General features: G+C 45.6%; 3 protein-coding genes and 1 long non-coding RNA gene across 5 annotated transcripts in view; 3 read left to right on the top strand and 1 right to left on the bottom strand.

Annotated features, from left to right (window-relative positions):
* FBP2 (fructose-bisphosphatase 2) overlaps positions 1 to 14,031 on the top strand; it is a 36,438-nt gene extending 22,407 nt beyond the window's left edge. For both annotated transcript variants that reach the window (XM_076008537.1, XM_076008538.1), the window contains exons 5-7: positions 4,200 to 4,337; positions 11,386 to 11,440; positions 12,850 to 14,031. In XM_076008537.1, the coding sequence (XP_075864652.1) occupies positions 4,200 to 4,337; positions 11,386 to 11,391 (144 nt within the window). In that variant the 3' untranslated portion in view covers positions 11,392 to 11,440; positions 12,850 to 14,031. The remainder of the gene's footprint in view (positions 1 to 4,199; positions 4,338 to 11,385; positions 11,441 to 12,849) is intronic.
* The window catches only part of CTSV (cathepsin V), a 551,781-nt gene that overhangs the window by 437,333 nt on the left and 90,353 nt on the right, over positions 1 to 24,095 (top strand). The window lies entirely within an intron of this gene.
* Positions 188 to 2,950, top strand: LOC105855635 (spermatogenesis-associated protein 31D3-like). The gene is made up of 4 exons (XM_012736697.3): positions 188 to 881; positions 1,402 to 1,447; positions 2,030 to 2,093; positions 2,368 to 2,950. The coding sequence occupies exons 1-4, from the start codon at positions 639 to 641 to the stop codon at positions 2,705 to 2,707; spliced, it is 693 nt and encodes a 230-aa protein (XP_012592151.2). The 5' UTR covers positions 188 to 638; the 3' UTR covers positions 2,708 to 2,950.
* The window catches only part of LOC105855639 (uncharacterized), a 61,053-nt gene continuing 40,585 nt past the window's right edge, over positions 3,628 to 24,095 (bottom strand). The window contains exons 3-4 of the long non-coding RNA XR_002224617.2: positions 8,889 to 8,989; positions 3,628 to 4,217 (exon numbers count right to left, since the gene is read on the bottom strand). This is a non-coding gene — a long non-coding RNA (uncharacterized LOC105855639). The remainder of the gene's footprint in view (positions 4,218 to 8,888; positions 8,990 to 24,095) is intronic.

Genomic DNA, 24,095 nt, shown 5'->3' with positions numbered 1-24,095 from the left:
AAAAATAAATGGTATGGAGTTACCCCCAAGACTATTTGACATTTAATTATATATGTTTATTTTAGACTTCTTTTCGTTTTGTGGATGTTGAATAATGAATTATTAGTTTTAATTATTTGAGTCAGCCATTCTGATTAGACACAGTAAAGGCTGACTTTAAAACAAAAAATTTGCTATTCAACATTCATAAAACTCAATGTAAAAGAACTTTAGCTTTTATATCTGGGTTAGTGTAAGCCAAAAGTATCCTGTAGATAATATAGATTTGAGCATATGTGTGATCCTGAGAGTGTTATATAAATACTGGGTACAAACATAACTTCCAGGGAGTATTTCAGACTTTGTGTGTCCAAGTGATGGGTCTGCACAGTAACAGGGGACTCAGGTAATATCTTGATGGTGGATGAAACCAACAGAAAATTTCACTGGGGCACATGTATGATCTGAAGAAAGAGTGGAGTTGGAAAACAGGATGGCAGGGGAGGGCAGAGGGACCCAGAGGACCCAGGAGGGGCAGTAGGATCTGCTGGGCTGGTGGGGAGAGGGGCTGTGCCACATCCTCCTCCTCTTGTCCCCTCCCCACCCTCAGAAGCCCTCTGTGACTGCCCGTGCTCTGTGATGCAGGCCTGGGACCGCATATGTGGCAGCCCGGCACCCTCAGCTCTCAGTTGCTGCGGCAGCCCTGCTCTTCAGCCATGGAGAACATTCTCTATTTACTGAACAGCGACACGGACCTATGGCAGAGCTTACGCTCGGCTGCTTTGAATTTAGACCCCCAGTTCACTTTTCTCAGTGGTTTGGGGCTACTATTCCTCTACCTAACGTACCTGGTGGTAGACTCCTTTTTATCAACCACCTGGGACATTGATGACAACCCAGAGGTAAGGAACACCCAGGAGAGATTCTTTGTTGTGGGTTCCCATCCCTAGTCCCGCATTGCTAAAGGAGTTTGGTCGCCTTACGGACTGATAGGACGTCACTCTTCTAGGGGCAGAGGTCGGGCAGGGCCAGGGGTTCAGGAGGACCAAGGTTTCCACCTGAGGCTCACAGGCTACCTGTCTGGGTGTGGCGGAGGGTTCCAGGACAAAACCCCAGCACAGTGACTTTGTGGTCCTGGGTTGGCGTCTTTAGAGTGTGTGGGTTCTCTGAAGGAGAACAGCTCTCCTGACACGTGAGCTGGAGTCACAGTCTCATGTCACATGTCACTCGACCACGCCTCCCTTCATGCTGGGCTGATCAGGAGAGCAATGCCGAGAGCCTCTGAGCTCTGTCCCCAGGATACAGGGTCCCTCGAGGGCAGGTGTGACCGTCGTTGTGGGCGGACAGTGGGTGGCTGGGCTCCCTGGAGAAGAGGAGGAGAGAAGCCAGTCCCAGCCTCTCACTCTTTCCCTTTGTTCTCAGCCTCAGGACAGAGGGGAGATAAAAAGGCAAGGCGGGATGCGGAGAGGTAAGGTTCCCGTCTGCCCTGAGCTCGCAGGCGGGCTTTCCTGCTCCTTCTGTGATGTCCAGGCCCCTGGTCCCTGAGGGCGCCAGTTGCTGGACAGTCTCTCTGGGACAGCAGAGCCCTCAGAGTAGGCTCACGGGAGGCGGCGTGACCCAGGACACTTCTCAGGTGCCTGCTCTGCCCTGGGTGGCACGAAGGAGGGATGGAGCTGGGGACGGTGCTGCCACAGGTGGCCGTGGAGGTGTGGAGGAGGGACTGCCGGGGTGGAGTCGGAACTCCTGTCTCCTGGCCGGGTGTGGCACTTTCACCTCCTGGGCGCAGCTTCCTCTCTGAGGCGACCACTGAGGTCTGTGCTTCGCGTGGTGGTTTTGAGCATCGTGTGGGATAGCGTGTGCGACAGTGCTTTGTGAATGAGGCCACATGCACACGTGAGCCTTGTTAATATTCCTGTTGGCCGTGTGGCCTTGTCTGCTGACTTTCGGGCTACCAGAGTTTGCTATCCCAAGGGGCTGCCATAAAGGGACTCCCGTACGGTCCTTATGCGTCTGCCTTCCTCGCATGTCACCTCCTCTCCTGCTTTCCCAGGTAGGAGGAGAATTAGCCAGAGGGAAGCAGAGGAGGAAAGGAGGATGCTTACCATCCTCACCAGGTGACTAATCTTTCCCCTTCTAACCCGGTCCCTGTAGAAAGCATGTTCTAGGCGTCTCAGGGATTCAGTGTCCCCTGCCGCAGTCATGGGAGGGGTGGCCGTGGGAATGGGCATGTGAACAAAGGCTGGGGCAGAGGCTGCAGAGTGTATTGTGAAGTCGTGGGTGGGGCAAGGTGAGGGGCAGCAGCTTCAGGTGGCCCCACCCCGGCTAGGCTAGCAGCCCCCTCTCCTTGTGCTGTCCTGGCTGCAGCTTTGTCCCTCCTGTCTTCTGCAGCTCCTTTGGTGAGGATGATGACATAATGAGTTTTCGTCGAGCTCTATGTCCGGACCCCTTCTGCGGCATGTGTATTAGGGCAACTAGTGACATCATGAACGTGCTGTTCCAGGGGACCCTGGAAGATCCTGCTCCATCCAGGTCACGTTCGGAGTCTGAAGTTTCCCCGACAGCATCGTCCTACAGTTTGTCCTCTAGCCCCTCGGCAAGCCCTCCCCGTCCGGGAGAACTGACACCTGCTTCTGTGCTCGAGCCTTCTCCACCTGCCGCCTCCATTCTCTTACCTGCCCTGGTGACCCCCTTACCTGCGTCCCTTTCTCCCACCCTCACCACTGGGTGACTCTGCCCCAGAGCCTCACCAGTCCCCACCCCAGCGCTTGCCTTTTCCTCTGCCACCACCTCAGAGCCCCCCGGGGCCCCTCCAACTCCACGACTCCCTTCTGTGAACTGCTACAAAGAGCCCTGGCAGTCTCCTTCGAGCCCGTTGCTCTCACTGGGCAGGAGCTGTGTGTGTCCATGGCTTCCTGATTCAGTAAATTGTTAAATAGCTTTTGCTTAAATTAGTTTGGCAAATGTGTTAATAAGTGAGAGAGGAGGGGGGGACCAAGAGCATGGGGAAATAAAAGGTGTCAAAGAATAAAACAAACATGAAAGGACCTTTAAGATAGAAAGCTGAATCCATTTGTCTGTCAGGCAGGGAACACACTCCAGTCAGGAAATCCACTGAGTGGACAGTTAATGGATAGATATCTTGACAATTTTTACCTAGGAGGGAGGAAGATTACAGGGAGGGTAGAGACTCGTTGGTGGAGAAGCAGTCATCACTGATGTTAGGCAGAAGAGAGGAGTGGTTAGTAATTTTTGTAGTTGTTGAGTATCCTTGTCACTCTCTTGTTTCACATATGATCAGTGTTGCCTTGCTTGTTTATAATCCGGGAGTATCTTTGATGTTCCTTGGGAATGTTTTGGTCTAGCTGCCAGCTGTGAGCTTTCATCTGAAGAGTTTTTCATTTTCTCACAATCTTTGACATCATGAAAATGGACCTCGGTTCCTGGCCCTGACTTTCCACCTAGTGACTAAAAGAGACACCTTAAGGTGACATCTGCAGCTCGCTGATCATATCTTTAGGGGCTGCTACCACCAGAACTAGATAAAGGGTGTCTGAAGGATGTCTTACACATTGACCACAGTGGTCATAGGGGGCCTGCAGGGGAGTGAACACAATTTTATTAATGTCTGAAGATTCCTTTAGATTTTACCAACTTTTTCCTTATGCCCAGTGAACCCAGGTTATAACTGAAGGAATTCCCCCCCCCCAGGTAGGAGTGGTTGGGATGCCAGGGACTTTTAATGGTTTCCAAGATTGAATCACTAAACAGAATAGCTGGCCCACAAGTTAATGGTCAAAATGCCCCCTTCACACATCCACGTGCCTTCTTCCTCTCATTGTTGATGGCTCAAATGTTCTGGAAACATAAGGTGGGGATGAGAACCTGGGAGATAATACAGTCAGGCTGGTTGTAGGTGAGGGGCCTCGCTGACAGGGGACGGCACAGAGGCAAAGAAGGAAGACCTCGGGCCTCCTTCGCTTTGAGTTACTTCTCCTCTCATTGCGTCGCTGCGTGAGCGTCCCGCGCAGGCGCCATGGCAGCGCTGTCCTGTCTGCCGTCGCGGAAACGCCCCTGGGCAGGCCCCAGCGCGGCCACGGCCAGCCCGGCTCCTGCCCGCAGGTCCCGTCTTCTCACGCCCTGACTGCTGTGCAGCAGCGTGCTGTGGGTCCTCTTTCCTGTTTGGCTTCTCGGCTTCCTGGCGTCTCTCTTCGTCTTTCCAGGCTCTTGGTGAATTTGTCCTGGTGGAAAAAGATGTCAAGATTAAGAAGAAAGGGAAGATTTACAGCCTCAATGAGGGCTATGCCAAGTATTTTGATGCTGCCACCGCTGAATATGTGCAGAAAAAGAAATTCCCTGAGGTGAGTGAAGAACGTCCAGGCCACTAGCAGGGAGAATGTCACGTCTGTGGGGTCCTGTTTGGGCGGTGGCTTCAAGGGCATTGCCAAAAAGCGGTCATTACCAATACTTATGGCTCTGGTCAGCATGAGCATGGTGGACTCTGTCTTTCTTCAGAAGCGATCAATGTCTTTTATAGCTAAAGTTTACCTACTAAAGGTAATACTTACCTTTATGTTTGACTTTCTTCCAGGAGACATTGTTCATGAAGAAGGTAGGGATCACATTTCCAAAATTCAGAAGTTCAGGCCAGAACGTCTCTTGAATCATTGGTTTGCTAAGCTCCAACTTATAGATTCACTCACTGAGTTGCACTTGCTTTTTTGAATAACAGCACTATATCATAGGCTAAGTTCCCAAAGAGATTTTAGGAAAGAGGAAAGTGGCTGTCACACTCAAGCTTCTATCTAAAAAGAAAAAAAAATAATTATAAAAAAAAAAAAAAGAGGAAAGTGGCTGGCATCTCCCTTCTCTTTCTTTGGGATGCAAAGCCATCTTCCTGCTCTCTTCTGTCCCTTCTCTTTTCTCTCTCTCCTCTAAGAAGATAAACTATTTTTACTATATATCTTTTTAAAAAAAGGAAAGAAGAAAGTGAGTTTGATGCAATTTATATATTACTCCTTCATTCAGTGGTATGTGTGTGTGTGTGAAACCAGGTGTTGATTTTGTGCTATGTGGCTCCTTCATGTCTGTGAGTGACATGGCAATGATCATTATTGAACCTCATTCTTCTAGGTGTAGGGAGGGATAGAAAAGATATAAGCAATATGATCCTTGTCCATAGGTCAGCAATTTTATTTCTATGCCAAGGCTTATACATAAGAAATTACTAAGGAAAGATATAGAAGAATATGTAACTGATACAAATTTACAGTGTAGATGCAATATGTAGGATGTAGGCTCTTTTTGACCCACTTGGTAGAAGACATAAAAAGAAATGCTTGCGGAAAACTGTACAATATGAACTTTTGGGTGGTGATGAAAATGTCGTGTCTCCTTTGGCAATCAAGCTTTTAGCCAAATATGTGGAGAGTCAGAAAAATTTATGAAGATCACTGCTCTTCTTTCTCTGGTTAAATATTTCTAACTTTACCTCTTATTTGCCTGGAAGACATGCCTGGAGAAATCTCTCCTCACACAGTTGGTTGGATTTTCTGGTGGTTTGTGAGTCCAGGGGTGACTGGTTAACACAACTGGAGGCCCTGCCTTCAAAGTCTATGCAGAGCCTGGTCACTCCCCCTACTGTTAGTACCTGGTCCAGTTGCCACTTCTCAGTTGCCTGGACTGAGCTCCCAGCTCCTGCCACCTCCTCCACATGTTGTCAGCCCCAAGCAGGAGGCTGCTCAAGCCTGAGCCAGGTCATATCACTGCTTTTCTCCCCACCTGCTAAGCCTGCCCCACTCACAGTGAATGCACAGACCCTCACGGCCAGCAGGCCCTGCACAACGCAGCCCCATGAACCACCCAAGCTTCTCTCTACTGCTCCCATCTTGCTCCCTCCACTGCAGGTGCACTGACTTCTCATTCCTTGAACACACCAGGCCTGCTCCTGCCTCAGGTCTCTTGCACTTCCCTGTTCCCGCTGCTGGAAAGCTCTTCCCCAGATATCCAGAGAGTGCACTCCCTCACTTGGTGAAGTCTTTTCTCAAATCTCAGTTTACCAGCGATGCCTTCCTGACCTACCTGTGTACAATTGCAACCGCTTCACCTCCAGCACTCCCCTGTCCCTTTCCCTGCTTCATTTTTTCTGTGTGACTTACCTTCAAAGACACTACTTACTATATTTATATATTTAATACAGGAAAAGCAAAAGTATCATCCACTATCCCCTGACTCAGAGACTTTTATATTTATATTTTCTTCTTATCTTATACTACAAGAGTTATTCTGTGTCCCAATCTTTGTTGCTTTATATCATCAGCTTTGTTACAAATTAACACATAATCTCAGTAAATATTATTTCAAATTATTATATTACTGTTATTTTACCTTTTGGGCATATGATAATTATTTGCTATTATAAATAATGCTATGATTAACATCTTTATGGTAGAAACCTTTTTGTGTTTGGATGATTTCCTTCAGAGATATTAAAAGAAATGGTATGCCTATGCCAGTCCCTTAAATGGTTGTTTTTGAAGTGCTTAATCATACTGCTAAATTACTTTTGGAAAAAGTCTGTAAAAATGTACCATTCAAACAGCAAAATTTGAAAGGTTTGAACTGATTTTTTAATGTACCTTTAACAGATATTCCATTTTCACACCTGCATTCTTTTTTTTTTTGAGACAGAGTCTCACTTTGTTGCTCAGGCTAGAGTGAGTACACTAGCTGATCACAGCTAGTGATCAGCCTAGCTCACAGCAACCTCAAACTCCTGGCCTCAAGCAATCCTGCTGCCTCAGCCTCCGGAGTAGCTGGGACTACAGGGATGCGCCACCATGCCCGGCTAATTTTTTTTATATATATTAGTTGGCCAATTAATTTCTTTCTATTTATAGTAGAGACGGGGTCTCGCTCTTGCTCAGGCTGGTTTCGAACTCCTGACTTTGAGCTATCCGCCCACCTCAGCCTCACAGAGTGCTAGGATTACAGGCGTGAGCCACCGCGCCGGCCCACACCTGCATTCTTGAGATGATGAGAGAAGCTAGAACTGATGGTGGTTCTTTTTACCGCCTCTTCTCCAGCTCACTGCCCTATGGACATGGAAGTCAGTAATACCCTGACACTGGCTTTTTAGAAAAGAAAAGCTTTTTTGCAAGTTGACCAAGGAGATAAGAGGAAATGCTCAAGTCTGTCTTCCTGATCTGGGGGTCTGGGTCAGGTTTTATAAGCATAGGGTAATGAGGTGTGATCTGATTGGATCTTGCAATGGGGTGGTTCCAGGAGGCATGCTCTGACTGGACTATGTCATGGGGTGATGCCAGGGCTTGATCTGATTGGATCCTAGATCTTGCCATGCAGTGTCCGTTTCTTAATTCAGTCCCTGGTCCTCTGTCTGGCCCAAGCACTTAGGTTCCACATATGGTTGCATACTTGGTTCATCTGGGCATGCTCAGTTTATATGACCTTCAACCTGAAGATCTATGGTAACTGAAAAACAGCTCACAACTTTGTTACATAAAAGTTGAGCCAGATTGGTCTGGTGGGATTACACAGCCACCTGAGTGTCCAAAGGTAGGGAAGAGGGGACAAGAAGGGTTAGGACAAATGGGCCCTAAGAGTCCTTTGGTTTCGGGTTCAACTTCTTTTTTGTAGGGTCTGCCATGGCTTTATTGGACCCAGAGAGATACAAGCAAGGGGTTGTGGTGTGGATACTAGATTGAAATAAATACAAATCAATAACTATGAGCTTAAAAGTATTCACTTTATGGGGGATGGGTGGTTGGATATGGGGAAAAAAATATTTACTTTATGACCTATCAGCAATGTGATAGATAGCATTTTGTATGAAAGTTTTGCATCTTAGAAATAAGCATGATAATACCCAATGCTTTACCTCGTGTAAAAGCAGAGATTGGGTATTTAATATTCCTTACATGGCCAATGGTATGTAAGGATAAGGGTCTGTATTTGTCCATTTAGTGATTAGTAAATTTAAGTGGAAGAGACCCCAGGTAAGGATAATTGTTTGGATGAAAGAATTTCAATCCCAAAGTCTCTTGCTTCCTCATTTTAATTATAGTACAGAAAGACACGTATTATCTAGCACATGCCTGAGAGCAGACACAATAGTCCAAAGGGTGTCTCCTAAGAAATATTATTGATTCTTTCATTCTTCACATGATTGAGAAAACTAAAAAATGTTAGTCTGTGGAATTATTTTTCCCATGAGAAGAGAGAGGAGAAATAAATATAAGAAACTAGCACTCTGGGAGGCCAAGGTGGAGGATTGCTCGAGGTCAGGAGTTCAAGACCAGCATGAACAAGAGTGAGACCCTATCTCTACTAAAAATAGAAAGAAATTATCTGGACAACTAAAAATATACAGAAAAAATTATCCAGGCATGGTGGCACATGTCTGTAGTCCCAGCCACTCAGGAGGCTGAGGCAGAAGGATCGCTTGAGCCCAGGAGTCTGAGGTTGCTGTGGGCTAGGCTGATGCCACGGCACTCTAGCCTGGGCAACAGAGTGAGACTCTGTCTCAAAAAAAAAAAAAGAAAAAAAAGAAAGAAAGAAAAGAAAAGAAAAAGAATCTAGTAACAACTGTTGTCTCTAGGGAGGGGTTGTATTAGGAATAGGGAGGAAGAAAAACTTACTATTCACTTCTGTACTTTTTGAATTTCTAACAAGTAAGGGTGTTACTTGAGCGATGCATCAATCAACAAACACAGCAACGAGAAGGTGCGCCCTGTGCCTGCTGATGCTGTCAAAGGTCCCGTCTCTGTGGTCTTTGCTATTCAGCCAGGTGGTCCCTAGCACTGCCCACTGCAGTAAAATCCCATTAATTGGGCTTCGACTGTAAAGCAAATTTTATGAAGAAACTGGTAGTCTTAGGAACTGTTTTCACTTACCCTGGAAGCTGCCCTCGATTTATTTCATCAAAACTGTCTTGGGTGACTGTCGTATGCCAGGTGCGGGGCTCCATGTGGCTCTGGACAGGACAGGCGGGTTCCTAGTGGAGGTTACAGCAGGGTGAAGAAAACAACGGTGAGCATGGGGGGGAGTATGAAATAGAAGGGCAGGGCGCCGTGGGAGCACGGAGCAGGGGGAGTCTCCCTGGTTCAGGGGTCATGAATGGGCTTCGTGACTCATGAGCGGTGAGTAGCTATTGTCTGGTGAAGTCAGGAGCCACGTGGGGAGGAGGTAGGAGAAGCCAAGGTGAGGAGAGCCTGCGCTCAGGTCTGACCTGCTCTGTCCTGCGCAGTGGCCGCCAGACTCCAGCAGCTGCTGAGTGCTTGAAATGGGGCTAGTCCGGATTGAGACACGCACCTTAAGTGTAAAACACACGTAGGATTCCAAAGACAGCATGAAAAAAGGAATGTGAAATATCAAATAATGTTTTACAGTGATTATATGTTTAAATGGTAATATTTTGGATATATTGGGTTAGTTGAAATCTATTATTAAGATTAGTTTCCTCTAATTCTGTCTACTCAAGTAATGTGATTATGTACTGGAAAGTTGAACACTACGCTTGTGGCTCACAATGTTTCCACTGGACGGCGCTGTCTGCAGTTGACTGTGAGCGCAGTGTGTGCGGCACCTGAAGAGACTGCAGCACAGTCGGCACGTGGAGGGCAAGGGGTGTGGCAAGGACGGGCCTGGACACCAGGCATGAATGGCCCTTGGAGGTCCTTTGAAGGCTCGGACCTTCCTAAGGGCGTGGGAAGCCACTGGAGAGGTTCCAGCAGGGCAGTGGTAAGAGGAGCAACCGGCTTTCGTGGGGAATACTCTGGAAGACAATCAGAGGGCTACAGTCATCCTCCATGGCTGCTCTGTGCACCTGGCCTAAGATCCAAACCCTCTCCTGGGCCTACAGGGCCCTTCACACTCGACCCCAGCCTTCTGCTCCCACCTCCTGTCGTTCCGTGTCCTCCGCTGTCTCTCTGGAACAGGGCAGAATCTTTTCCATCTCGGAACTTGGTAATACTCTAATCCCCTTTGCCTGGAATGCTTTTGCTTAGCTCTTCTCAGAATCGGCTTATTGTTCCTGGGGCTGGTCCTCAGCTCCAGTGTCACCTCGGAGAATCCTTCCCTGACCCCTTGTGAAAATATCTCCCCAGTTACTTATTTCTTCAATGCACCCATCATTATCTGGAATTACCTTAGGCTTTCTATGTTTGCATGTCTACTGTCCGTCTTTCTGATTAGGATACAAACTTCTGGAGAGCAAAGGCCTCGCTGTCTAATCGGCTGTCATGCATGACAGTCGGAGCTTTGGGGATGGGAGGAGCGCAGGGAAACGTGGTAGGCCGAGTGAGGAGAGCGCCCAGGACACAACTCTAAGGATGTAAATACCAGAGGGTGAGCTGGCGCTGGAGACTGCAGGGACATCTAGGCAGAAAGAGGAGCGTCATGTCGTGGAAGGCCATGGAAGACAGTGTTTGAAGAAGGAGCTCGTGGTCAGTATGGAAAGTGTCGCCTAGTGTCTACCGGCCGTGGAGACTCGGGCGGCACTGGTGACCTTAGTGACTGTCTGGGAGCCAGAATGCAGGGAAGAGCACGGCGGGGAGGAGAGGAAGTGCAGGCAGCAGATGTGCACAGCGCCACTCCCCCATGGAAGGTGGCCGTGGGAGGTCCCAGGGTGCAGCGATGCGGATATGGGGTCTCTGGAAGAATTTTTTTCAAATGGGAGAGAGTTGAGCAGATGGGCTGAGGCAGGAAGAGACGTTGAAGTGAAAGGAGAGGTGAGGGTGCTGGATGTCTCGGCTCTGTGAGAGGCTGGAGGAGAAGGAGCCAGCAGCCGGGAAGAGGGGTGGCTGTGGACAGGGTGAGGACACCACCTCTTAGAGGAGCAGAGGCGGGACGTGTACTCAAGCCTTGCGATGGGCAAGCGACACAGGACATGGCCCCCACCTCCAGGAAGCTGCCATGTGGTTGGAGTGGCAAGACACGGCAACAGATGAGGGTGGGCACATTCAGGGTGGCATGGCTGTAGACAAGACATTGCGACCAAAAGAATAATAACTCGGTGTGAAATAATCCTGCAGGCAATGAGTGCTGTGCTATTCCACAGGAGAGCAAGATTAACTCCTGATGCTGTGATCAAGGAAGTTTTCATGAGAAGTGGTGTTTGATGTGGGCCTTAAAAGCAGGGGAGCATCTCACCAGCTGGAGGTGTAAGTGGTAAAAGAAAATAAAGGAGGAGAGTGCATTTCCTGTCTACTGACCGGCATGAACAAAGGAATGAAGTGCTGTACTTCCATCAGTTTGTCCTTTCAGCTAGGAGACAGAGTTTTGTTTTGTTTTGTTTTGTTTTGTTTATATCTGTATTCTGATAGAACGTGGCAATTTAGAGGAAGAAAGAGACCTTCGGGATTATCTCTACAAATGTCCTTATTTTTCTAGGTATGAACACTGAAGTGCAGAGAGATGGAAATAACTATTGAAAGTCACAAAACTGGTAAGTGACAGAGTTGGGCTTGGCTCACAAATGTAGCTTCTACAATAATGTTATTGTACAGGTTGTAAGGATAGATATATTGGGTAAAACCAACCAAATTTTTTTTGAATTACATTAGAGGTGCAAGAAAGTAAAGATTAGATGAATTTTAAATTCTTAAAGGAGATATGGTTATATAGTTAAGTGATTACAACAATTCTAACAAAGTTTCGCTATAGAAGACGTTTTGTTGTAACCTACATTAATGGAGAGATCAGGATGATTTGTTACTAGGAGATTAATTGATGACTTCCTGCAATTCACCAGATTTATTCTAGTCTCCCATGTCTTGGCCAAACTAAGCCCCAATTAGCCAAAGTGAATTTAAAGAAAAATCTATGTTAACTGGAAGTATAAATTCACAAAAGAGAAGGAGGAGAAGGGTGATGAGAAGATATTAGTTTCATATGCCTACTGTGACAAATTACCACACACTTAGTGGCTTAAAACAATATAATTTTTTTTTTTTGAAACAGAGTCTCACACTGTTGCCTGAGCTAGAGTGAGTGCCATGGTGTCAGTCTAGCTCACAGCAACCTCAAACTCCTGGGGTGAAGTGATCCTTTTTTAGTTGGCCAATTAAATTTTTTTCTATTTTTAATAGAAACAGGGTCTCGTTCTTGCTCAGGCTGGTTTTGAACTTCTGACCTTGAGCGATCCGCCTGCCTTGGCCTCCCAGAGTGCTAAGATTACAGGTGTGAGCTACTGCACCTGGCCAAAACAACACAAATTTACTGTCTTACAGTTTTGAAGGTAGAAGTTCGACCCAGATCTCCTTAGGCTACATCAAAGTGTTAGCAGGGCTGTGCACTTTCTGGTGGATGTGAAGGACAATCTGTTTTCTGTCTTTTGCAGCTTCTCAAGACTGCCCACTTTCCATGGCTGGGACCTTCTTACTCCATAGTCAGTGTCAGCCATCCCCGCTTCTCTCAGAGAACTTGAGGTCCCTCTGACCACAGCTGAAAATGTTCTCTGTTTTTAAGGGCTCCTGTGATTAGATCGAGCCTACCTGGACATTCCAGGCTGCCCTTGTCATCTCAGGGTCCTTAACCCTAATCACATCCGTAAGGTCCCTTTGCCATGTAAGGTAACAAATTTTCAGGTTCTGGCGTTAGGACAGGGACATATTTGGGGGTCTGTTATTTTGCTTATTGCAAAGAAGAAAGAGGAGGAAAAGACATGGGGTAGATTATTTGCGAGATGGCTGATAGATAATTAGAAAAGAAAATCAGCATCAATTGCCAGTATAAATTATCTGGCAATTCATTAACTCATAGCAGATATCATTTCTTATTTAATTTAGTTACTGGGGAAATGGATCTGGGGAATGCCAGAGACAAATTTATCATCTGTGTGTGTGTTTTTTTTAGGATGTTCTTGCAGAGAGATGAAGGAACGTGTGTAAGATGTCACTGCAGTAAGCCCCATTCACAGCTCATTAAACAACTGAGGAAAAGTGGGAACAGATGTAAACCTGGATGAACGTCTCCCATGTGGCACCGGGCTTTCTGTCCTCCGTCCTTCTTTCTTCATAGCATTATTAGTGACTTGGATGAGGACTTAACAGTCAGGTGTATAGAATTTGCAGGACAAAAATTTAGGGAATATCTTAATAAACTAGGAAGATGAAAGCACATGGACCATTAAATCATAAACATGAAGTCTTAAATTTCAGGGAGAAAATCAATTAAATGCAGGATGGATGGCACTGGTTGTGGTGTCAGATTATGTGAAAATCTTTTTTTTGAAAAACGCAATGACTGTGTCTATGAAAGTAGAGGTAATATTAAGGACATCAACTAAAAAATGTTGAACATCTACTGCGTACCAGGTACTGCACTAGGGCCTGTATGTATGCCATATATTTTCACACTCACAATAAATCCATAAGGAATAATGATTATCTTTGTTTCCTGGGTGAACTTAGGGTTCAGAGGTGTGACACAACTTGCCCAAGATTACACAATCATCTGTCTATACAAACTTGGGCCTGACTTCAAAGACCATATTCATATAACAGAATGACAGATGTTTTCAATGGCCTGAGGAATTGTAGCTTCATTAGCAAAAGTACAGTGTCCAGGTCATTATAGAAATCATCTAGTGTACTTTATCCATTTTGGTCTCTTCTCTTTAAGAGAGGCTTTGAGAAACTTTAATGTGCATAGAAGAGTGTTCTGGACACAAAGTCGTTTGAGGAGTAATTGAGTAAACTTGGTATGTTTTGCCTAAAAAAAATCCTTGAGGTCAGTCAGGGTGGATGGCACAAAAACATAATACTCCCTAGAAATATTCGAAGACAGAATAGTATTTTTCTCTACTGGAAGTAGTGTGGAGGTGATTTTGGTTCAAAAGAATGGTTTGATAATGATTTCTGTTATGAAGTCAGCATTCAAGGACAGACTTGGCGTGAGTTTCTTGGAAGTCACATGAAAATGCTTTCATCTTTGGGATTAAATAAATGGTGCTTGACAGGGACACGTGATCAATTTGTGTCTGTTGAGTGTATGAACAAATGACTTTGTCAGGGACGTTGTATGAAAAATTAGTGAATTGAGGCCGGGCGCGGTGGCTCACGCCTGTAATCCTAGCACTTTGGGAGGCCAAGGTGGGCGGATTGCTCAAGGTCAGGAGTTTGAAACCAGCCTGAGCGAGACCCCGTCTCTACCAAAAATAAAAAGAAATTAATTGACCAACTAAAAAAATATATATATACAAAAAAAAAATTAGCCGGGCATGGTGGCGCATGCCTGTAGTCCCAGCTACTCGGGTGGCTGAGGCAGGAGGATAGCTGAGCCCAGGAGATTGAGGTTGCTGTGAGCCAGGCTGACGCCACGGTACTCACTCTAGCCTGGGCAACAAAGTGAGACTCTGCCTCAAAAAAAAACCAAAAACAAATTAGTGAATTGAGAAGGTCAGAAGAGATAAACTTTGGGGTTATTTTTAAGTTTGGGATCTTTCTTTGATTTGACTTAGATTGTCGAATTGAGATGCATAGGGGAAACAAACCACAGTTCCGGATTTGCTCCCTTTCTTTTGTCTTATTGATGTCAATGACAAGTTCTAACAGCATGATTGACACTAAGTTCTAATGACCTGAATACCAGCATCAAAAGTATTTCATATTTGTATTACTAATAAATCTTTTTCTAAATATGTTAACATTTAAACTGTTCTTGAGTGGCCCCCACTATTTTTTCCCTGCATTCTTGCAGGGTTGAATGGCTAAGTCATAGAAACACAAATTAAATTTGTAATCTAGGCACAAACAAGCTGGTAATAGAAGGGTCTTAAGGGACTGTAGCTATGACGGAAGCCCTCTAGAATCAAGTGGGATGTGTCTAGAGGGTTCACTTAGGCAGTGAGTTGTAAACTGTGGAGCAGTAAAGATAACCAGGATACAGATATGGAAGCGGATGTCAGAGCTGAGGCAAAGTCAGCAGTGGCCTGCATTATATGCTCTGAAGAGCTCAATGGAAGGCCACTGCCCAGCTTTAAAATATTCAAAAATAATGTTGAGGCCATATACATGTATGTAAAAATCCCATCTTTAATACAACCAAACATATGATATTACGTGTTTGTGGTTCTAGCAGAGCAGACAGCTGAATTTTCCTAGTATTTCTTCATATATTTTGTTCTATTTCGATACCAGCTGTTGGACCCAGCGGGGTGGATGCCATTGAGGTGGAAAGATTGCAGTTCTTTTATATCCACCCTTCACACGCCAGTGTTTTATACGGAGATTTGGAATCCCTGCCATTATTAACCCTTATGAAGTTTATTACAATATGAGACCATGTCACCATAGATACCTGCAAGTGACTTATACGCATGGTTATTTAGTCCTTTGGAATATGCCTCATGGGAATTTAATCTTTGGGAATTTCCAAGTTAATTTGCCATTATAGCCATTCTAGCTAACAACCACTCACTCCTTGGTCCTAGATGCCTAAAATTTTAACTTTCAGGGTTATTCCTTTAGTTTTCAAAGAGGTCTGTTTATTTAGGAAAGGTAATCTTCTAAGGCACTTTAGTGGAGTTAGTTTATCAGATTAGTTTGCCTATCTTTTCTTTCCTAGGACCCTTTGTGTATCACTCAGTCTCTTTAGGAAACTGAAGGCATTTTCATGCTGGGTGATTAAGGGGGTTTTAATAAAAGGGCTATGTACAAAGTGTGTGTGGTTTAGAAAAAGCAAGACGGGGTACCCCAGGCTAGTGACAGTGGGTCTTTATCACCACACCTGAGCCTGACCAGGGAGTGGGCTAGTATATGGATGTCATTCTTCTCTCTCCTTCTATCTACTGCTGATCTCTCACATGAATGAAACCCAAGCAAAACCAGAGGACAAGGATGCCCATTGGTGTAGTCTATACAGATCGTCCTCCTGGGGCAGGGTGCAGGGTGCATCTGGAGGGGCAAAAGTAAGAGATCTAGCACAATTTGTAACAAAGTTGGTGTTCCCAGGACTCTGTGCTTGACCTTTTTCTTACATCCACTGTTTCCCCTGGGCCATCTCATAATTTTTACTCCTCCCCTCACCCCATATATTAATGTTCAGATAAGTCCACCTGGTCCTCCCAAAAGCACCTCCCCCTTAACATGCCCTGAACAAATTCATGACAACTCGACATCTCTACACCTTTTATCCAACCTCTCTTCCTCCTGTATTCTGTATCTTAGTTAAGATATCACTATCTTGGTTGCCAAAGTCAGAAATCCAGGAATCATTTCATACCACAATCTTTATGTCAGCCCCAATATCCAACCATCAATTCTGCTGATTGTGCCTCTAAGATATTTCTCTATCTAACTTCTTTTTTCGCCATTTCTACTCCCACTTTTCTGGTTTAGGGCATTACTACTTCTTATAACATGTCTCTTGGCCTCTACTGAGGCCAGTGATCCTTAAAACAATGACCCCAATTTTTCTCAGAGTGTACATGTAGAAATAAAATAAGTTTCATTCATTCATTGATTTAGAAAATATTTCTTGAGACCTATTATGTGCCAAATATTATGCAAAGCATTGGAAATTTGGGAATGGATAGACATGTTCTCTGCCTTCAGTTGTGTCATGTGATAGAGACAAGTACAGATTGATAGGTGCAATGACAGAATTGCAAGCAAGGCACTTACCTTATGATAGAGATAAGGGTGGTGTAGAAAACTCCCTAGAGAAAGTAGCATCTAAGCTTAGCCCTGAAGGACTAATAGGGGTTAATCAGGCAAAAGGAAGAGACAATAGGAATAAGATATTTCAGACTAAGTGCAACCTGTTGCAAGTTCTAGAAGCAAGAGAGAACAGGAATTTAATACAATGTGGATGAAGCAGAAAGTGTGAAATGGATATCAGATGATGAGGAGTTCTGTTAAGGACTTTGGACTTTATTTCAAAGGTTATGGAAACCTCTAAAGAACATTAAGTTGAAGCTTGGCATGATCATATTTGGGTTTTGAAAGGATTATTCGTATAGTTATTTGCGGAACGGACTTGATGGGGGTAAGACTGGAGGCAAATTTGCCAGTTTTTAAGAGCTTTCACTGAACTAAGGAAGTAGCAGTGGGTATGAAGTGATCCAAAATATACAAAGGTGAGATTATTTATAGGACATACTGAGAGATCGAATTTGGAGGGTGAAGAGAGAAACAAATTGAGACTGATGCCTAGGACTCTGGCTTGAGCAGCTGAGTGGATGGTACTAATATTCACCAGGGTAGGGAATTTAGAATGATAAAGTGTAGGTGAGTTAGGTAATGACCTTGGTTTTGGACATGCCAAGTTTATGATCCATTCAAGTGGTGTTGAGTTGGATGTTCACGTCTATATTTTGAATCATGATAGGAGATGAAACTTGTCAAGGCATGCCTATTGAATGAAAATAGGTTCCACAAAGGACCAACATATAAAGCTTATTGGAGGAAAGAGAGAACACGTGTTCAATGAGTTAGGAGGAAAAATCTTTAGTCCACATTAACGACTAGACCAAGGCCAAATTCTTAAGTTAAAACTTTTCTCTTTGCTTTTAGTGTTTTCTTTGCTCAATATACCTATTCTTCTCTCTTTCTCTGGTTATTGCTTAAAAACCTTCCAAAATTATCTCAAGATCGTCCAGTCCAAGAAGACTTAACTTAAGGCTCTGGTTGAGTTGATGCCCCCTCCTCCTTTCCCATAGCTTTTTGTTTATACATCTATCCTGGCTCTTCTCATATGGTTTTTTTTTTTTTTTTTTTTTGAGACAGAATTTCACTGTGTTGCCCAGGCTAGTGTGCCGTGGCATCAGCCTAGCTCACAGCAACCTCAAATTCCTGGGCTCAAGCAATCCTTCTGTCTCAGGCTCCCAAGTAGCTGGGACCACAGGTATGCGCCACCATGCCCAGCTAATTTTTTCTATATATACATATTTTTAGTTGGCTAATGAATTTCTTTCTATTTTTAGTAGAGATGGGGTCTCTCTCTTGCTCAGGCTGGTTTCGAACTCCTGACCTTGAGCGGCCTCCCAGAGTGCTAGGATTACAGGCGTGAGCCACCACGCCCGGCCTCTCATTTGGTATTAAAATTGTCTGTCCACCTGGCTCATCATACAGATAATGCCATGACTTCAAGGACCATGTTGCATGTGAAATTACCCAGGAAGCTGATTCTGAGGCAGAATTTAGTGTACAAGATATTAATCAGGAGCGGCCTTGGGATCATCACCTCTGAAATGGGGGAGAAGGAAGCACGAGCGGGCTGGGGGGGAAGATGAGCTCTGATGCAAACCTAACAACCGCCTCACCTGACACCATTCTACGGAGCTGGAATGGCCTTTCAGAGTTGTTCCAGATCGGAGTGAGGGGGCCTGCCTCCATATACCCCTGCCTCCATCAGTCACAGAGGTGAAATAATCTGACATTCCAACAGACGGTGAATAATAAGCCTTGAGGCTTCTCAAGCCCTGTGCAAATAGAATTTCACCCAGGCTCATCCGCAGGTGAGAAAACATGCTCAGATGTGCTTGCTAAGAAAAATTATTCAAAACTTGTATATAGGCCAAGAAAGTACAACATGGACTTTCAAAAACACGGACATGGTTTAATGGGCCCACCCAAAGATTATTTCACCGTCTGTTGGAATGTTCTGGTTTTTTCATCTATAAAAAGTGGGAATGCCAATGTTTTATTAGCTACAGGGATAAGGAGGGACACAGTGAAATAAATTTGATAACATGACTCACACTTCGTTACAAGTGATTTTCCTAAATTCACAACTTTTGGTTGTGCTAAAAAGCAAACAAACAGACAAAACTAAAAATGGAACTTTCACTACTTGTACGTAGATCAAGTCACATGATGCCTACAAATGAGAGTTTAAATGAGAATGAGAGCACTTTTCTAGCTGGGAAAATATTTTTCTTAATTAAGTGTGCTTCAATAATTTATCCATGGTGATGAATAAGCCCTTGGGTTAGTTTCAGAAAACTCTTCCACCAGCCTGCTTCATAGGAATTACACAAATATTTATTATGGAACATGCATAAAACATTTTCTTCGTTGTCTTAATAGTAAAGACAATAATTTTTAAAATCATACTACTTTGCTGTCTTTCAGGTTTTTTCCTCCTAAATGTACCTTCTGAATTTCTTAGGTATGTTGTATAATTACTTAAAGTCCATTTTACTTAATGGATAAATGTGTTCATCAACTTTAGCACCCTATGAAAGTAGGAAGAGCAATGAGAACAGGGCTATTTGAAAGGTTTCCTCATCCCCTCGGCTTCATTATCAGTAGTGAAATTTACGTAGAAAACAATGAGGCAGAATCACCAAAGCCTAGAGGCACCTAGGGGCAGAGGGAATTCAGAGACTGAGAAAGTGTGGCTTTGGAGAGAAATAAGAGTCGTATTGGAAATTTATGGAGTCTAAATGAACCCTTTTACCGCTCTCCCCAGCTTCAGACACAGAAACGGTGTGAGGAGTCAGGAATGTCCGCGGACCCTTCAAAAACTGACATTTTCATTCGTGTTTATTTTTCTCACGAAAGAAATGGAAATACAAGTGCTTGGTAGTACACGCTGCTGCGGCCTAAAAGCACATTAATAAGCACGCGGCGTCCGCCCTCGAGGGGTATCACTTTTTAAATAAACACCGCCAAAAGAATCCCCTCAGAGGGACGCTGAAATCACTCTCCCTCCGCAGCCGTGAGGGAAGAGAGCTACCGCCCCCTGCTTGCGCGGGAGACCGCCCTTTCTCCCCGGCCGCCCGCGCTCGGCCGCCCTGGGAGTGCCGCTCCCCGGGCACCGGCTCGTGCAGGGAGCCGAGCGCCTGCGTCCGGTGGGCGGCCGGGCGGAAAGGCCAGGTGGGCAGCACCAGGGGTTTCTCCGGGGAGGGTCACCTGGAACCAGATGGCCAAGCCGTGCGCGGGCGCCGAGCCACAGAAGCCGCGGCGGAAGCGCCCGGCCACGGCGGCCTCCAGCTTCCGCTCCCGCTCCCAGCCGGCGCCGGCGGCCCGCGTGGAGGAAAGCGCCGCGGCGGCGCCAGCACGTCCTCGCGGGACAGGCCCTGCCCCACGACCTCCGAGTGGCCCACGAGGCTGCCCGCAGCGAAGCTCTGCTGGCAGCTCATGTCTACACCGGGCGCTGCTGCACCCAGCTCCAGACCCCCAGGCGCCTCTCCAGCCTCTGCTCGCGGATTGGGGCGACTAAGAGCTGAGCGGAAGCTGGCAGGGCGAGGCGCTTTCAGCCACTTAGTCCCTGCATGGAGCACGAAGCTTGGCAGGGACTCGTGCAAGAGTCCGCAGCCCGTCCACTTACTCCGGATGGCATCCACCTGCTCCGACAGCGCCGCTGTCTCCACCCGCTCCTGCGGGAGTGCACCCAGCCTTCCAGCCCTCGAGCCGCACCGCCTCCCGGGCCGGGTGCCGGGTGGCGCGGGGCCCCAGCCCCCGCACAGAGGATGCTTAGAATGCAGGTGCCCGCGCCCGCGTCCAGCACCGTCCTGCCCCGGAGCGCTGCCCAGTTCCGCAGGACGCCTAGGCGGTCGGCATCGGCGCAGACCCGGTCTGCGGTCATCTCCTCCTGGACGGATGCGGCCTAGTAGCACTGGGGGTACAGCTGGGCCCGCTCCCGCTTAGTCTCGGGGTCGCTGCAGCTCCCGGACACCTTCCTCCTCAAGTTCCTCCCCTCCTTCGCCGCCGCACCGCCCCTTCCCCTAATCTTTATTTTATTTTATATTTTATTTTATTATTTTATTTCAGGTTATTATGAGGGTACAAACATTTTGGTTACATTTTATATCTTTGCCTCACCCTAGCGAAGGTTACAGGCATGCCCTTCCCCTCTACAATGCTCACCGTGTCCTTTAGTTGTGAGTCCCCCCCCTGTCCCACAACCTTTCTTTTATTGGGCAGCGGACATCTCGGCCTAGAATGTACTGTTTATGGCTCTGCTATTTATTATGAATGTTAACTTGTACGTCTTGCTCAGTAGTGATGCAAATAATTTTGTTCAGTAGAAAAGATAACACCTGTAAGCCGTTAACCTAGCAATCTTATTCTAACTTGCTTTCTTAAAGGCCTATAAAGTCCAATTCCTTGAAATATGCATTTAATCAAATTTACCATCTTAGTGAGTGCATAATGAATGAGTTCACATATCTTTATCACCAGCCAAAATGCACCAATCAGCAGTAGAAGAATATGGCTCAAGCTGCATCAGTTTCACAGTGTGTGGCTCATTTCCACTGCAGCTGCTCAAGGTCCAAAGTATGGTTGGTGGAGACACTGCTGCTTCTTTTGCTGAAAATATTTCTGCCTCCCATTCCTATCTCACTCCTGCCCTGGTTAAAGCCTCCTCCACTCACTGCTTCACAAGTCTTTGCTCAATCTGAGAAAGAGGCCCAGAGGCAGGAAGAGGAAAGCGTTAGGAGTTAACTTTTGAGTAGGACGTGCAGTGAAATATTCTCCACTTGCACTACATACTTACAGCACAATGAGACCCAATTTCTGGGCTGATAATGCCTGAACAGAGAAGGGTTGTGAATTCTCACTAGTGAAAAAACCAGCAAAAGTGCTAACTGGGAATGGTCTGCCCCTGGAAATTCATTCTCTCTAATACTTTTTCTAGGATTGCTAAGGATGCAGCTTCCGATTTTTTCAAAACGGAACCAACAAGAGATTATGAGAGAGATGGCACGTTCCCTGTTTCACTAAAATTAAAATTTCTTTTTAAAGCTCCAAAGTTGGTCATTGCTGTGTGCATTTCTAGGTTTTGATTATGTAAGAAGATGTTAAAAATGGAAGATTTGGCAGAGACCTTTATGCACTAGATATCAGATATAAAGTGAGTTACAAAACAGATCAAGCTTCTTTCAAAGAAAAGAATCAGAAGTCAATTACTCTCCTAATCTTCATCAGAAATATAAAAAGGTCTAGATCGGTAGAGATGAACTGAGCATTTATGACAAGGGTTTCTTTGAAGAGAGCTGAGCTGTGAGTCCCACCCACCATCTCTTCCCCAAGAGGAAGGGCAGGGATGCTTCCTGGAGAGCTTGTCTTATGTTCCCTGAATTCAGAGGATACAGAGGTTCTTGGATGTAGAAGATTATATTATTAAAAAGTATTCAGTCCTTCCTGTTAAGTAGGGATGAGGGTATGCAGGTGGCAGAGCAGGTAACAGGGGATGCAGTCAAAGGCTGAGGGTTGAGACCAATACAAAAAGAAAAAAGAACCACAACATAAAGGACTTGAGGTTAGGGACCTTTCTCTCAACTGGGAACATGTGCAGAAGCTAGGAGCTTATGACCTTTCCCTCATTAACTCACACACCCTGGCACCATGACAGTTTGGGAGCCAGCCATACAAGGACAGAAAATGGGAGGGTACATGATTCTGGGAATCTCCACCTACTTCCCTGAAAAGACATGAAGATTCCACCCCAGCTTAACATAATATTAGGGATTAGCATAAAGGACAGACCCTAACCCTGGGATAATGATGTTCTTTATTGGAGCAGTCTGCTCTGTACTGACTTTGAGAGTGTACTATATACTTTCTGTACTCTGTCTTTAAACTCAGGATCATCTCCACTCACAGGGACAGACCTGTTCCTCTCTCTGGAACTTGCTTTTGCTTTACAATAAAAGTTGCTTGTGTGGAAGTGCTTCGTGTCTGTCATCACTCTGTTACACCTGCCCTGCTTGCGATTCTTCCAAGAAAGAAGCCAAAGAACCAGGACAACTCTCCCTAACCACAGCTGGCATTCCCTCTCCATCTCCATGGGCGGAGTACAGCTCCTCTGCCCTTTGACTTATCACTCGACCACAGGACTCAATTTGCCAGTGGGATGCTAGTAGATGGGACTGAAACAGGAGCCTGGAATGTGCTTGCTTGGGGGGCGTGCCCCTTTCTTTGTGCCTCTGTCTTTTTCAGGAAAATAATAAGCCTGGCTGGACCCTGGGTCCAGGGAGAATGACAGCTCTCACAGACTCTCAGACTAGACCTGCTGTTCCAACCAGCCCACAGAGATAAGAATAAACTATTGTTATTTTAAGCCACTGAGATCTGGGTGGTTTATTCTGCAGCATCATTGTGGTCAGAGCTGATTGATACTGTTGGCTACCTGTTTTGACGTAGAGAAAAGCAGAGTTGCTGTAGCTGTGTTGGAATCAGCCCTCACTCCCAGTTTGTCCAGGGGAAGCCAAGCCTGAGTGTTCCTGTGGACCAGTGTACGCTCTGTTCTGGAAAGAGACTTTGACTTAGCATGGGGGTTGTCAAGAAAGGCTGATAGATTCAGCCTGTAAAGAAACAATGACCTCTAATTTGATTTAAATAGTTTATTACTCACATAGCAAAAGCAAGAGTACCAGCTCTTTCTTTGTGTTTCGTGTTCCACAGGACAATCCCAGAACAAAAGTGCCCCAGAACAATACTGCAACGTGCATGCTGGGACGTCCTGTTGCTGAAGGGCCAGCAGTGTCCTGGCCTGCAGCTGTGCCCTAAGTGGGAGTGAGACAGAAAGCCTCACGCCTTGTCAGAATCCAGGAGACAGTGAGGAACTGTCTCTTGACAGCCCCCAGGAAGACAAGGAGGCGAGCGAGAGATGGCCTTGCAGCAGCTTCTTCCACTCTGCGTGTCAGTCTCAGGCTCAAAAGACTGTTTGCATGTCCTGCTACCAGAAGTATTTTCAGATTCCAAAATTACAAGCCAGTTCCAAGATGAAATCTACAGCCATGATAAAAATGTACTAGCTCCATTTATTCTTACAGAGATTATTGAAGAGCTGTTTCAGGCATAGCCATTGATGCAAGTAATCACGATGTAGAAAAAAAGTTTCTTTTTGTGCAATATTTTTTTGTTGTCATAAAACCTTGCTTATAAGGCTACTGTGAATAAAATCCCTTCCAGATGAGACCTCAAAAATAATAGCAAATTTTTGCAGAGACCCTCTGGTTGCATTAGGACTTAATGGCAAAAAATTTACTGCTTTGGGAGAAAGTAATACAAACACATATTTTAGTGAATATTTGCATTAAGGTACAGGCAATTCAATGTTGAAGCAAAGCATGAATGGTGCCATGGGAAGTGTTGGCTCTCCTGCTCTTATTCTGAACATTGCTACTCATTGCTACTCATATTCTG

Source organism: Microcebus murinus, chromosome 12, assembly GCF_040939455.1.
Source record: "Microcebus murinus isolate Inina chromosome 12, M.murinus_Inina_mat1.0, whole genome shotgun sequence".
NCBI classification, from domain to species: domain Eukaryota; kingdom Metazoa; phylum Chordata; class Mammalia; order Primates; family Cheirogaleidae; genus Microcebus; species Microcebus murinus.
Note: the sequence above shows the minus strand (reverse complement) of the source record. Positions and strands in the feature narration are given on the sequence as shown.